The following is a 16,564-nucleotide window of genomic DNA, read 5'->3' on the forward strand; positions in this document are numbered from 1 at the left end:
ATTGTCAAAAACGTTCTATATGTGTGTATAAATTATCTGTACGTTCACGGATCTCGTAGACTCCACCTCGGGCTTTACGTTTCAAGTAGATATATCCCTCGATAGTAAAGCGTTAACATTCATAACGATGGAATAGTTTCACCGGCAGATCGGAGTATCTTATCGTAGGGAACTCGTTGAAAGCACTTTTCTGTAAGTTTACGTGCGAATAAATACTTAACGTGAAGCAGAAACCGTAGAGAATCGTGATTGCTCGCGATTCCCGGTAAAAATGTCGATCGAAGCGTCGATGACAAACGTTGGCTGTAATAACAGGACACAATCGGCGTGGTCGATTTGAATATCGACGTGCATACGAACAGACGACGCGCAAATATCTCCATCGAAGCGAAATTACGGCGCGCAACAGAAGACCCTGAGGAGAGAAACAGATTTCACGTCGGGGTATGATATCGTGTTTGATGTCGCGTGTACCGTGCGATACACGAAGAGGGCTGTCGATGAGGCCGCGATACCGTTGGAAACGCCACTTTCTCAGACCCACATCCAGCTACCAGCCAAACTCGTTTCCAGCCGACGACGTGCCAGGAATCAAAGATTGCGCGGAAATTACATAATCTATCGCCGACTTGATATGATCGACTCAGTACTCACCCATTGTGTAATCTTCGAGATTCCAATCGTTCGATAAAATTAGACCAGGTGTATCCACTTTTTGAAAAAGCCACGTTCCCGGTGAAGCTTTTTTTATACCTCACCGAACCTCTAGATAATCAAATCACGAGTTATACAAAAGTAGCCCAATTATTTTAGACGACCGATGAAAAGGTTATTTCATTGTTAAATGTCCTATTTACAGATTCATCGGCTCTCTTTTACTCGAGTTTATTTAGAGAAATCGGGTAAAGCTTTTATGGCTCAGATTTTTTAAATCCAAGATATTCGGTGAACTTCGTAGGGACGTACGACCAAGGTAGACAGTTTGAGACGATCGCATCGATGCGTTTCTTGAAAGGACACGATAATCAAGAACTGCAGCCCGATAGAGTCAGCGAGGACGAAATGAAATTTGGTCGGCGCCAGGTCGGAGGGCGCGAGACAATCAATTATCAGGAGCAAAAGGGTGGTCGGTCGAGGGTCGGCCGTATGCTTAACACGAGGTTGCGCCTCGTCACAAGCCGTCGGTGCACCGCGGGAACTATGAATCAAGCAAGCGGCATGGCCGGTTGCCGCAACCCCCGTTGTAGAGCAGGTCGAACGGTCGCCATCGCGTCAGCTCGAGGGCAACGTGGCAACGCGCTATTTGTTATTTTGCTCTTTCGGCGACGCGTTCATTAATCAACCTTGCCGCTCTCTTTGCTGGTCGCTCAGCATGTTTCATCCCTCGTAGCGGCCCGTGACACGCCGCCTGACAGACCCCGCGTTGCTTTTCTCTTTTCCTAGTCTCCGTTTTCCTTCCGTTCTTCCACGGATTCGATCGATCTACAACGACGACGGATCGAACGACCGAGCATGGCTGTCGCGAAACGGAACCACACATTATTCGTCGCACAGTATCGGCTACCAAGCGTTTTGCGACGAAAACTTTCAGCGCGGCAAAGACGGAAGATCCGAGGATTGTGTGAAAAAGACGATCCGAGGGATTCTTTGCAAAGCACTGAAAACGCTTAGTCGACGCCTCGCGTTCAATGACGTTGCGCTACTTTGGAATTTTTGGACGTTGGAAGCGTCCAACTTTCCTCGTGTCGCTTCTCCCACCAAGTCTGCGCGGCGTATTTCTTTCGTTTCGAAGATGATGAACGAATTAGAGGTAAATGAATCGGAAGGTACATTCTAGAACATAAACGAATATCGTCGAGAGAGACGAAGTACGATTTGCGAACGATTCTCTGTCAATTGGAAACATTCAATAGACCCGATGTTAATATTAGTGACTTTTTTCAACATCGTCTTTCCCTTTTCCGATTCGCTCGGTTCTCCAGCCCGGAAGATTTCGTCGAACTCGAACACATTCGATATTATTCGATATGAAACCGTCGTCCGATCAAAGACGGTTACATTGCCTTGAATCTTATTTCCGTGGTACCGTCAGGCGCCTCCAGGCGTTCCAACATTTTTAATTCACGATTCATAGAAGAGAAACGAAAGAGCTGAAAGGAGAAACGAGTCGCCACGGCTAAAACGAGTTTTTCCACGTTTTCGTGGAAGCACCGCGCTGACAAAGTATTTCGATGAAAGGTCCGGCCCTCTTTCAGAACAATTTTTCTTCTCCCTTCGCTCTTCGTGGCGGCGTTCAGCCTCGTCATCGACAGCTCGCACAGCCCGTTACCACGACAATTGCGCTGCAATTCCAGCATAAATTCAGGTGCCTGGAGAACTCGATCGAGGCCGATCCCGCGAGTGCCATTTAAATTTGAATTTCGCAGTCAGTTCGCACGGCTAATCGTTAAATGACGTTTCGTAGTGAGGGCCGCACGCGGCGGCCTCCGGCAACATGGGAATACCGTGAATATCCACCTTTCGCCTCTTTCCATCCCCGGCTTCGTCTCTTCTCTTGTTCGTTTTATGTCTCTTCGCGTCCCACTCCTTTCTCTCTCCCATTCTCTATCCGTCTACCCATTCTATTCGGTTTTTCTTCGTTCCTATTCGCACCAATGCCACTACGTTTCTCCTCGAACGTACGCGCACAGACGTAACCGCTTAATAACGCATAGACCGGGAAGCTGGTGGTGCCAAAAATCAGACGCGAAATCCTCTTACCTCAAAGTGAATTTCAGGCATTGTCCGATCCGGGCTAGCTGCCTTCCTACCTCTTTCGGTTCAACGCGCAAAAGCACTTTAGCTATTGGCTCGAATTAATATCTCCGTGACTTAATCCGACCAACGACTACGAGATAGTTCCGCTTTTTCAAATAATCCACGGCTTGGAAATAAAACGTCGAAATGGGGAAACGTTCGGTCAAGAAAACAGCTTTTACTTCGTTCTTCTGGAAACTTGGCAGCGTGACGCTAATAGAGTTCCAGTAAATTTTTGTATACACTCGCGGATCCAAATATTTGACGACGTTCGTAAACGGATCAAGACTTAAGTCGTTTAGTTTAAACGTTCGTTTCGCCGACCACTTCTTTTCGAACTGCAAAGTACCGGAGACGCGACCAGATCGCCAGGAAATTGCGGGCGTCATAATTAATGAGTTCTAGGTCGCTTCTTTCGTATCTTTAACTCGTGTTCCGAGACGACAAGAAATTATTAACCGGGTCACGATGCAAGACAGTCGTAAAAATGTTGCGACAGCTGAGTTCCCTGCAGTCTGCTGCGATCCATAGAAAAGAGTCACGAACCGCTATAATACGAGAATAAAATGAAAAATAAATTCACCTCCGTTTGATAGTATATTTACGAATCAGTCGATAATCGACTTCAAGAAACCATTGGCGCTCGTTGATACGCTGACCTATTCCACTGTACTGTCTGTCAGAACCGAAATCTGAACGCTAATCAACTTGAAACAATCTATCTGTCACTGTGAATAAATGTCTGTGATATAATAAGAACGACGATCTCCAATCTCTTCTTCCATAGATTTTCTTACGAACCTTACCGCGCGTACATACGTTGACTCGTACTACTGAAAATCTTCCTTAATCTGCTATAAGCTTTTTACACTCGTGAGCGGGCTGCGCTCATTACGAACTCTTTATCTATCGAAGGAATCCACCTTTTTACTAATTAGGTCAGCCAGGAATAATAACTGTTAATTCGAGGAATGAAATATTAATTAACGAAAGGTTCGTTTTAATCCTTTAAAAATCAAAGCGGATCAATCTCGGGCGTGGATTCTGAAACGGAAATGACGAGATTGCATGGCGTGCGGTGCAACGTTAACCAAACCCCGATGTTTCGTCTGTGAGATACGTAAGCTCGTAGGACGAGGTAGATTCGTACGCGACGCTATTCCGAAGGATCGTACGCGGCGAATACGGAGCTGGCACGGTAAGTTTCGAGTAACAGCGTCGCCCGGCGACGACGACATTGATGGAAACGTATTAAATGTCCGAAGGCGTTCTTGCCGCGACGTGGAACGTCGTGGATAATTCGAGCGTCGCGTTTCGGCTCCCGAGGGAATGCTGTAATTACGCCGAGCACGCTAGTCAAAATACCAGGCGCCGTAGCAACGAGAAACGGACTTGAAAAATAGCGAAACCCTAGCAAAAGAAAGAACTGCTGGTGAGATTGCCGGGCTCGGTTCTACACGATTGCAAATATCGTCGATTTCGCTATTAAACCACGAAGCTGTGATCAATCTTTCGCGAGACGCGCAATAATTTTTGCAAATTCGTTCGAAACTGGAAACGCGATTGAGATCGCGTATCGGGCCCTTGATTATTTCGATGATACCGCGTTTCTGACGTAGATTATCCTGAATTCTTGGCTGATAGCTTGTCGTGACTGACGGCACGAGGACATTACCATACGTAATGAAAAGTACACGAGAAACGAACTATCGAAGTAGCACGATGAGATGACAAAGAGTCGGTAAGAAAAGGACACGAGTAAAGCGAGCCGTGATCCATTTTTATCCGTTATACTCGTTCCACGATACAATGGACGAGCTCGTAAGGAAAGGTTGGCGGATCTAAAATTAGAATCACCACCGACCCACTTTCCCAACGGTTTTGATTCGGACCCAATTTAGAATGGCAGCAGCTATCGGGGTAACAGAAATCCAACTCCTCGAGTGAAACGAAAGCCTTCGAATGCACCGTCCGGCGAACCATGGAGCACGAGGACGCTTTTTCTCGTTGCACGGTTATTAGAGAATCCTCGGTAACGAGAGGCAAGCGTGTGCACGAGTCGTTACAGGGTATACGAAGGCAAAGAACCGGCAGCCGCCCCGTTATTATTATTCTCCCTGGTCCGTGGCATAATGGAACGGGCGTTTTCATTGAACGTGTTCGTTGCGTTCGACCGAGAAGTCCGACATTTTCATCGGGAAATAATGCGGGGCTGGCGCAAAGGATTTCTTCACGACGGCCTACGAAACACGCCGAAAGCTCTCTCCTTGTGGAGAGTCTCGGCCGTTTTTATTATTCAGCCGCTTGATCTCGCCGCGGCTCCACCTGAATGGTGGGAGCAACGACTCGGTCGTAATGGAGGTGTATTATGCATCGTGCAAATGAGATTCATCGGATTAAACACAATGAGTCCTCCCGTTGCACGATCCACGTTCAATGGACGATGGATTCGAAGGTGTCTGTTAGCGAGGTCGTCAAACAAACGAGCTCGTATCCTGCTGCGACGCGTTGCATCTCGTCAAATGTAAGATCGCTCGACGAAAGAGTATTCCGTGCTTTCTCCATTCGTGAAACGTTACACATAGCGCGTGCGATATGGCAAACAATCGCAGTTCGTAGTGTCGTTGTTCTTCGTCGGCCGTTCTAGAAGTGGATCAGCTTTCAAAGTCGTTGTTACTCGATAATCTTGAACGTTGATTTTCAATAGCCCCCGGGAAATACAACGCTTTGACTTGAAATCAATAGTTCCGGGTATTCCGTGGCGAAAAGGAACCTACTCTATACGATTCCTTAAAGCGAACTACGCTACTTCCCTGTAAAGAATGCCCTTTTCTTCCTGCCTCTAACGATTCTGCCTTTTCTTACTAACTCGGGTCGCGCCGGGACAAGCCGGATGCTCTCGGTTCCACGTTCACCGCAGGGAAACGAAAAATTCCGTGAATACATCCTTCCCAACCCTTCTACTGCTAGGTACATTCTTTTGATAGTTTTAGGAGGAAATTTCGATGATAAGAAATTATCACCGGTACGTGCGAATAGTTTCCCCGTCAAAGATCGCGCAATTTGGAACACATATTGCTTCGTGGAGCCGTTTCTCTCGGTGGCGAGAAGTACGGCTCTCGAAAAGTTTATTAAAACTCCGGTAGGATTTCGCCGGAAGTTTCGTCAGAAGTTTCGAGACACGTAGTTGGACGAAAAGTTCGAAAGTGGCCGCTTTAAGAATTCTCTTTCAACGGCGCAGATTTACCCGTCGCGAAATTCATTACGCGTCAGAATTTCCCACGGACGAGGCTACGTCGTTCGTAACTTTCTCCCTAATCGTCTTTCGGATATTCCATTTCGTGTCCAGCTTCCGTTTCATTTGCGATCGTCGACGTAACTTCGACGAATATCACATAGAGGTATCAAAGATCCGAATCGATTCATCGATTCAACGAATCGACGATGTAACTACACGACTTTAACGAGCGTAATATGTCTGATTGCAGTGAGGGAGGTTACGTTGTCCGAGCTCAGGGACTCGATAGCGAGGTTACGGGAGAGAGTGAAGCTCGTATGCCGAACGAGGGGTTCTCCGCCCCCAAGGGTGCACTGGCTGAAAGACGGTATACCGCTGCACCCTCGAAGAGGCCTCAGGATTCAACACAAACGGTGAGTCTGCTTCCACTTTGGTTTCCAGCGAAAAATATTCGCGAAACTGCTCGGAGAAACATCGCGTCTGTGCTTCTGGCTATTTACGAGAAAAACGTACAGGTTGCGGTAAAAGGAATTCAATGGAGCCGTTCTGAAAAAAGGAAAGCACCGAGTATAATGCGCGAACGTTTCGCGTGCGTCGGAAAAATCGTCGGAGTAACGACTCGTCGCGGCCCACGCGAAACTATTCGCTCGTAGCGAGCGCACGTTCCCGCTCGCGAGACAACTTTTGCTTCTCAACACGAAGCAAACGGTTACGAAACACCGCGAAACTTTCAGATTTTCGCCGAACGTTTATAACCAGGATAACGTACGACAAACTCGCCTGTTCTCCGACTAATTCGCGATTAACGAAATCGTTTCGTGTTTGGCACCGATTTCCAACAACGACTCGCGAACTTCCGCCGCTCGTTCTCTCGTCGTTTTTCATCGTCCCCCACCATCCTCTCGATTCAACGTTCGTACAGCTTCTAATATCGTTGCCAAGAATACTACTCGCGTGTGACATCGATTTCTGCCCGCCTCCGTCGTAGTCGCGTGCCTCCGGCCAATCGATCGTAACGACATAATCGCCATTATTACGCTCGATTTCTTTTATTACTACCGTCGTGGCTCGGTTTCCTCTAGAATCCGCGGCTGGGAAATAAAAAAGGCCACTTAATCGTTTCGCTCGAACCGCCTCCAAAATATTTATTCGCCTTGTCCACAAGAAGCCGCGATCTTCGACCAACGATCTCCACCTTCTCGTGTTCTATTTTCTTCTGTTTCTTTCTCGCCTGCGAGCAATCCGCGAAATCGCGACGAAAGATCGAGGGAAGAAACGACGAGGGTGGTGTCGCAGGCCAATAACGCGAGTTCCGTGCGGCGAACACGTGCCGAGCTTGTTAAAGCGATTGGCGGTTTGTAAATCTCTCGCGTGGCCGTGTGGCTCTGCGAGCGGTTACCACGGCCCTGGGAACCGTAATAATTTCAGACGGCCTTTCGGCCGGATTTACTATCCACGGAGGAACGATTATAGCGAGTGAGCCGGCCGGCCCTCTTCTCTGATGACTCAACTGTTGGCAAGACTCTCGTTTCGCTAATGCTGGTGCTGCTTCTGCCGCTGTTACTCTTTAAAGATGATGTATTCGTGTGGCAGTCGAGCTAGCCGCGTGTGCGTGCAGCTTCTTGCCGGTCCGACGCGAGCATATTGTAATGGAAACCGTCAGCTTCTTTTTCCTTTGCCCGTCAAAGTCTACGGTTTCAAACTTTTCTTCCGAGCCGCTTGCGTCGCTCTTCATTTTTTCCCGTCCTTTCCTCGTAATAACGCTTAAACAACGCGTCTCTCCTTTCTGCGACTATCTCTCGCAACTACGCGATATTGTAAACTGTTTTCTTGCGAGTTGCTTCGAAAGCTCTCGGAGAAGGCTCTGCTTTTCAACAATGTTCCAGGCGAGAAGAAAGTGAATCGCGACATATTTTTGCTTTCGCTCTCGAAAACGCGACGAGAGGATTCGCAGGGTGAGTTTAATGGCCGTTTGTAATTAGTCGGTGGGAACGCTTTACCGGGAACGCGAGAATGCCAGCGAATCGATAGGAAAGTGGCACTTGCCGCGATTGCTCCGCGACGACACGCCCGTCACCGTTTTTATAGAAATTTTAATGAACACTCGTAAGTAATTAGAGACCGAAGAAATGGATTTTTCATATTTTGCGTATGATGAAAGGGTTCGACGAAGCGCGATGCGTGACGGAAAAAAAAATAGCTGGAAAACACGTCGCACAAAGATCACGCGGTATACTGTACGGGCGAAATTTTTGTTGCAGAATTTTTTACGAGCTTCTGGTAATTAATTAATCGACAGACCACGCGTGAAAGAATGTTCTCAATTAGATCGCCGGTCGTTTACGTTGCGTTGGTCAGGACAGCTGTACTCGCGTATCGTTGATTTATGACTCGCGAGGGAAACTCATTCTCCTCGATGGAATTATTAGCGGCCGACATTCTATACCGTTTTACGTCGCCCATCGATACTTTGAGTTTTATTACCTCTCGCGGATTAATCAACTGCCTGTCGCTAAAGTTTCAGCCATCGCTCGAAACTCTAATTTCTCGAATAGTCGCTTCGAAACGGAGAAACAGCTACGAAGGAAACGGGATGAAAATGTTTCGTACATCATTTATCGTATACGTTTTCTATATTTTCAGATCGTTTGATAGGTCGAGAACAAGCTGACGTATGTATAATTGTATATCGATATAGAAACAAATTTGTCGACCGGGGACTTTTCGGGCAGTTTCGATCGCAAACTTGTGGCCAGTGTGAAAGGCCATAAAAGAAAGATCTTACGGCAATCCTTCACCGGGTCTGTCATGAACGGGACTGGCGTACGCTCTGTCGTAATTTTCAATTACTGTCTACGACGCAGACCGGCCGAAGCCCGCTCATTCCGCTGGAAGTACGGGTCCTCGTCGTAAAATCGAACGTGCCCGGGGTTGGTCGCGTGTACGTGGAAGATTCACGAGCGTAAGATCGCCACACCGTCTCTTAACACGATCAACAGAGTTTCGATAGACAGAATGTCACCGTATCGAAGGTATCGCGCAGCCAGATGCAAGCAGAGAAGGATATCGAGATTGCACGAAACGAAAGTTCGTTTTGACCAGCGAGAAATTTTGATATCGTTCGTAATGGAATCTGTTTTTCCTTCCGTACCAGCCACGTCGTTCCCGATCGCGCTTCTTTGCAAAGGGCAAGAAATTTCAGTCGGGGCGCCGATGGATTCCTATCGCACAAAAGGAGAGGGCAAAAAAGCGGCAAAGAGAAAACAGAGGGCGAGCGTTGAAAGGAGTCCCGACGTTGCCTCGCGACATTAATTTTCCACCAGCATTCAATTAACCTGAAAGCCCAGGACGCGGCTCAAAATTACGCGTCAATCGAATTAAGCAATAAACAAGATTCGTGGAAGCGGCGATGCCTGAACTCGCGTACCGCGCGAGACCACCGAACGTTGCTTTCAGAAAGCAAAGGGAACGAGACATTCTCAAAAGAATTCAGTCCTTTCGAGTAATCGGTTGAACAGAATTTCTATCAGAGGAAAATAGAGTTTATTTGACAGTCCGCTGATGACTTTCTAATTCCCTTAAAAGCTAACGAGAACCTCCGCCGTGTCTTTGTTTAATTTCGCGTTAGGCGACTACCGAGTGGAAAGAAAGGACAGTGGCGCGTGCCTGCGAGACGCTGATTAATATTCACCGCGAGAATCTCGACATCGAAATTAATTTAACCGGGCGTTCGGCGTCGATATGACGAACGACTGGCGGAAAACCGAGTCCGATATCCAGCCACCGGTGAATTAATATTAACAATTAATCAAGGCAAGACGAATACGCGTGCTTCTCGTTGAAGTTTGATCAATGCCGACGGTTGCAGCTGGCAATTATTCCGAAATTATCACGTTCGTACGTTGTCGTTACGTACAACCGTGTTCCTGGGCGTTTATTATCCGGCCGGCAGTAGTTATCTCGCTAATTTGTCATCCGTAAGTACCGGAGGGGTGAGCGGGCTGACAAAAGTGCACCGTCGCGTAAGAGCCCTTATCGAGAGTGCTTCCGCGCGACGTTCTTTGCGCCCCCTCGCCCGTAAATTAAATGGGTAAATGTTATAATTACGAGCCGTGCGCTTCGCGCCTTACGCCTTGCGCTTCGTGCCGCTCAAAGAATCGGAATCGCGCAGGCTGCATTTCGCAAACACGTTAATCCCGTGAATCTTCTCTTCCTTTCTCTTGCCGGCTCTTCCGTATTACCTTCAGTGCCGTGTTTTTTGAAGCACGTAACTCTCTTTGCCATTTAATTATATCGCAATGGGAACGATCGCGAAGCAAATCAGGAGGCTTTCGAGCCTTAGGTATCCCGTTTTCAAACGAAGGCCTTTCATTTACTCATCGCCGGTGTATTGCTATCGAATTTCCATCGATCCGGTGGACACTACGCTAGCGAGCGTTATCTGACGCGGCAAGCTATTAGGTGATTGCAGGTATACAAAACGTATTTCAACTCTACGTTTTCCGGACGTCTACCTTGGAACGTTGGCCAGCTTTGAACTACGTCCGATCAAACCGCCGTTCCTGCGTCTCGTCCATGAGAGAAAATTTAATAGAAAGATATACCTCGTAATTTTCCCCGTTGCGTTGCTCGGGACCAGACTGCGGAAGCGACACGAGGAATCGAAAGAACGTGGAAACTGGAGGTAGTTTTCAGGAGAAACGAGCCGTTATCTATCGCCGAATATCGTCGAAATTTCGACGACGATGTTGAGAACATTGGAATATTATGCTAGGGTAATCGCAAAAGTTGATCATAAAGGCGAGACATAAACGATATTAGACCGCGAGACAAGTCCGTGACCGCTAGCTTTACGACTCGTCTCGACTTATCGAACCGACGACCGTGCCGTTTTCGTGACCATTCGAAGTAGCGTGATTCCATATCCTATAAATCCATTTATGACTATTCGATTTCATTATTTAATATTCGATTTCGTTATTTATCACTGCAGCCAATTTTCGGAACTTCGCAGCACTTAAATCGTACCGCGTGATTATCCGGTGAAGCAAAGCGTAATTCGTTCTGGATATAATCCAGTAACGAAGCAACGCCGGTCGGCAACCGGTATTAAGTCATCCCATAACTAATGCGGCCATCGGTTTTACGTACACCAGCTGAAAATAAAAAAAGATCGATCAATAACGAATTTTCCTACTATCTTTATCATTTCGTGTCTTTCTTTTTTTAGTAAGTTTTATCTCCAATTTCATAGAAATCCGATAGTAACGAGACTCGTATCGTCTTGAACTTAATTGTTAGAAGAAGCACACAACTCGTGGGATGATCCAATAGAAGAAGCACGAGAGGAAATTTATGCGGTATAATTTGCTCGCTGTAAAAACGGACACCGCCAAAAGATCGTAGTCGCGAGTAAATCGTTGTGTAACGGAACTGCGTTTCGTTCGAGGGGCGTACGAATGCACGCTCGAGTTTCTACCGTTTTCCACTCACAAATCTCTCCGACGACCATTGAACGTGCCTCTTACCTCCGAAACGGAACCACCCCCGGAAGGTCTTAACCCAGTGCAAACGGCAAGTGGCGTTCGTTGCTCGTTACACCGAAACCGTTCGTACTCGTCTCTCTCTCTCTCTCTCTCCGCTTGTACGTGCTACTCGAGCAGGAAAGATTGCCACCAATAAAATGTTAATAGGTTAACGAGTAACAACCGGATCCTCTCGGGGACTCTGCAAACAGACCGCGTTATTGCAGAGCGGAAGCTCCCTCTTCTCTCTCTCAGACTACCTCTCTTTCTCTCTTTCTCTGCTTCCCCCTGTGTGTTGCGCTGTTTCACCTTCGCCTTGTGAACTCATCGCTAATGAAAATTAATAAATCAGCGGAAACCGCACCCCGTGAATCGCTTCGGCTAGACACGAGAGCCCTTTTTCGCGTGCTGATTGAATACGAAATTACTGGAAGGGAATTTGAGTAATTTGCGCGGCATTGCTCGTGATTTTCGCTTTTGGAAGGACGAAATAGCCAGCCTCTGACACTTTCTGCTGCACGATGACTCGTTCGTGGTCGACAATGGAAATCAAAGTTGCGCTTACACGTTGCATAGTATCCAAGGACCGAGTTTTTTCCAGCGTAACGAATTTTGTTGATATTTAAATCCGATAAAAATGTATCGAAACAAACGCGTCTCTCGCGCGAAACTACAAAGCTTTATGAAGCAGGGAGATTGTACTATGTTCTAATTCGCGTGGATTTATATACATTCGAATGAATAATGGGCCAGGAACGACGTGGCACTTTCCGGCCTCGAACTAATTATTTTCACGACCTATCGATTATTCTTTTGTTAGTCCGTTAGGAGCGATACGCCCCGCGGCTTTTTGTTCTTTGGCTCTATCGATTAGATGCCGAACGTGTTTCTGGTGACCGTGTTGAAAAAAAAATCTGTTACGTGAAAGCTCGTGTCGACGTTAACTACGAAGGGCCGAAATTTCCGTTCAATAGAAACGTCGCGGTCACTTTCGACCACTTACGTACCACTCTGTAAACAAACTGAAAACCTATCCGAACGCTTCAAACGATACCTGGTTTTAATGCCTAAACCTCGGCAAGTGACACACGCTTTACGAAATACGCTTCTCGATTTCTCTTTGTAGTCTCCGTCCAGACTGATCGTGACGTGAACTGTGTTCGTAGTCGAAGCTTGGAAACGGGCGCCGGTTCCTCTTCGCGAGGCTCGCGGCATCAATATTTATGCGCAAACAAACGGGACATCGATGCACAAACGTTCCTGATCCAATAAACACGAAAATGGAAATGCTAGCCAGGTTGGGTTCTTGTCATCTACGATCGGTATAATATCTCATAGAGCATCGAAAAGCGAATCGGATAGGAAATATTTAAGAGGATTTGCTGGTTGAAACAGAGTGTTATCCTTCTGTTCGAACGGATAGGCTGCCGAAGAGATTTGTGGCGTTCAGACGCGAAACACGGTCGTATCAAGCACGTCTGACCATGCACGGGCCTCTTCTACTTGTCGATTCTCATCACAGCGGCGAGGGAAGGCGCTCGAGTTGGAAGAAGTCCTTTGATTCCTCGGTTTCTTACGTTGTAATTTTCTAGTCCAACGAGGAATCAACGTCTTTCTCTTCGAATGTTCTAAACGTCACGGAAACAAAAAGGGTTGAAAAGTTTCGCCGAAGTCTGGTATTCCGTAAGAGTGACACGAGAGTGATAAATTTTATCGCGAGACGGTTGAGAAAGAATCCAAAGCCTGCTACAGACTCGAAGGCGAGTAGCTGCCGTAGTCTCCAGTAAACAAAGCGGCAAAGTCAACAGGATTTTTAACAAGCAATTTAGAGTTCACGCGGGGCCCATTATCACGATGACGCGGGGATCTTTATGCACGTCGCGCTTCGTTGCGAACACTTTTCATCGGCGAGATCCTCGAAAGCGAGCGCCAGACATAAAGTTTATCCGGCCGCCTGGAGTCAAGTTGCTTCGCTTTCGTCTCAAAGCCTCCGATCTCGTTCTCGGTCTCTGTCGCTTGCCTGGTCGCCGATAAAAAAATCAACCGACGACTGCGTTTGCATACTACGCGGCCAAACTATCTCGCATTTCTGTCGATAAATATACTTTCTGGCCACGGAGTTTAGCCCGGATCAGCAGCCAGCCAGGTCGAATGCAGATTTACGCAAAATAGGATTCGTTCTGCCTAGCTCTCCGTCGAAACAGAGACCATCCCGTACCGTCCCGTCGTTGGTTTTCAATTTCGATTAAGTCTGCGGGCTGAACGAAAAACTTGCAGCTACCGACCGCTATTAAAACTGCCGACCTTTATAATAATGAAAAAGAAATTGCAGTCTCGTTGACCCTTTGTTATCGAGCGCATCAATTTTACAGCGCGCGATTTCGTTCCTCGCAGACGCGTCGGCCGTTCGCTTTTATTCGGAACAGCGGGCGAAAGAATGGTGCACGAGGTACGGCGTGCGAGCTTCCCAGGCTTAAAAGCTCGGCCGTTCGAGCCGGCTTTTCAAGCAGTATCTCAGCTTTACGGTTCTCGATTCCAGAAACGCATACGAATACGGCCGGGCCGTGTGTATAATTTACCAGAGGCCGAACGAGCTCGCGAAGGATGGACAGAGTTATTCGGGTGTGCGCCGTCGCTTATTCTCCGACTTCTCGAACTGCACGGGATTTTCATTGAAATACCGCCAACGCCATGGACCAGCTTCGAAACCAGCGTCTGTTTTCACGGCTGACAAGCGCCGGGTTTCGCCACCGTCGCATAATCGACCGCTCTCTTTATCTTCTCGCGATTGAAACTCTTCCGTCGTATATAAATTTCCACCTCCTCCCGTTTTACGTTCCAACACCTGTCTGTTTCTCCAGATGACGGAACGATTATTTTCGTTAAGCTTCCAGTTTCGGTATACGTTTTTTTTCTTTTTTTTTTTTTACGACCGACAATAAAACAAACGTTCTACATTTACCAGTTGACGAAACGTTTAGAGAGCGATGGGCGAGTGAAAAAAACGGAGGGCGATCAAACGTGCAACGCGATTCGCCGAGCCGTGTGGCAGCGGTTACTTTTAAGCCGAAACTCGCGGACCGTGGAAAATTCATCCGCGCATCCTATTAAAAAGGTCTCGAGCACGTTGCATTGAAAATTGCTCGAAATTCGTCACATTCTGTCAGTAACGAGTCTTCCCGTAATTCGTCAAAGCGAACTGCCACGGATAGGTACTTTGTCCCTCTCTTTACCATTTCCCTTATACGTCGCATAATCGTTATCCGCGACTCGAGGTGTTAATATTCACGGTTACGGTTATTAATATCAGCGCTAACTGGAGCGGTAATGGTAGCAGCGTACGCGCGGTATTATCGCTATATTCTTACTACTAATGCTGTTGCCGTTGACACAACATGTGTACGAGCATAGTGTGTAATAATTAATATACCTGCATATACCTACATATCTGTAGGTTACCTGTTCATCCTCGTATGCTTCAACGCGCGATCGTTCGGAAAGCTATTTCTCTGAATGTCAGGTACCGTAACGCTTGTGGAAAATTTAATTCCAGATCAGATTACCATTTTAAAATGGGACGTCCTGTGTCGATCGTAGCTATGGTTATAGATCTCTGATGAAAACGTTGGATATCGCTGCATTTGAAGTTCGAAGAACCGTGTTGCAGATTTTTTATTCCCTTTGCAACATTATCTATCTATTATCTCGTTGGACAAACCAACGACGCTACCGTTTCGTCAGTTGTCAATTTTAACGCAGCAACCTGTTCCTCTAAGACGTCAATGGTCTTTAGACAATCGTCTTACTGGTCTCGAATCTTCAATGTTGTCGATCCCTTTTGCCGAATATGCTCTTTCGCTGACTCCTATACCGACAAAATTGATCTTTCGCGGGAAATGGTAGCACCTTAAGAAGCTCGCTGTACGATATTCTACTTGAGAACGATGTTTAGCTTCCCTGCGCTAAGCTGGTCTGCTCCATTGCATGCTTAACTTTCGTTTGTCTTCTATTACGTTTCTTTTGTCTTTACTTTGTTGCCCGCTTATTCTGTATCGTTTTCTTTCCTTCTTCTTAGGACTTGGTATTCTCGACGCGATATTCTCGCATTAAATTGGTACTTGACCCGTATAAGAAATAAATTCGATCGAATCGTACGACGGTGCGACTGCGAGGTCGTCGAAGACGCGGAACTCAGCTCTATGGACGATCGAGACAAGCGAGCTTTCTATCGAAACGAGTATCGTTACAGATAAAAGTTCCCGTCGCCATGGTCGGCGGCAATACAAGAAAGAAATGAATCGCGTATTCTGCCAATTTTACGCGTACGCGCGATATAAAACGGCGAATTTTCCCTCCCTTGTTCCTCCTCTTTTCTGCTTGCGAGCTTTTGCCCACGACAAGTGACAGGTAACTTTTAAACGAGCCCAGAATGTGAGTGCAGTAAAAATACTCGCGAAAGGTAGCACAAGCGCGACGAACAAACGGCAACTCGCGCTGCCTATTATTTCGCGAATCTCGGCTTTCCCTCGGTGTCCGCGGCCGTCTCTTTGTGCACACGCACGAAATTCTCTCTCGGCGAAAACCTTCCTGTTCTCGGGAAAAAAGTTACTGAAACGTCGCGTAGGGATCGCGGAGTATCCAGTGCTCAAATGTTATTAAAGTTCCTTCTACTTTGATGTTTCATTTCGAGAAGAAAATTTACGTTGTTACGAAACAAGCAGGTAGTTGTCAAAAATTTGTGAAAAACTGGAATCGATTAGCACGCAAGTGTAACGAGGTTCGACGCAAAAATGTAGAAAGAAAATGTTCGCGCCTAGTTACACGGAGAATGTTAACTAGAAGGGAATTTCCGACGAGATCAGCGCAGAACCAAGCAGTCTGGAAATGAGAGCGGGCCCGCGAGGCGGTTCAGGGACCCGTGGGGCGTTTTTGGAAATCGGAAAATAGGGCACCGCGCGCGTGCCGCGATAAGAAGACTCGAGGCATTATCTACGTAAGCAGTAGA

General features: G+C 47.1%; 1 protein-coding gene across 2 annotated transcripts in view; it reads left to right on the forward strand.

Annotated features, from left to right (window-relative positions):
* Nucleotides 1–16,564, forward strand: part of LOC126866546 (protein vein) — a 200,614-nt gene that overhangs the window by 107,887 nt on the left and 76,163 nt on the right. For both annotated transcript variants that reach the window (XM_050620279.1, XM_050620278.1), the window contains one exon: nucleotides 6,285–6,447. In XM_050620279.1, the coding sequence (XP_050476236.1) occupies nucleotides 6,285–6,447 (163 nt within the window). The remainder of the gene's footprint in view (nucleotides 1–6,284; nucleotides 6,448–16,564) is intronic.

Source organism: Bombus huntii, chromosome 6 (assembly GCF_024542735.1).
Source record: "Bombus huntii isolate Logan2020A chromosome 6, iyBomHunt1.1, whole genome shotgun sequence".
NCBI lineage: Eukaryota > Metazoa > Arthropoda > Insecta > Hymenoptera > Apidae > Bombus > Bombus huntii.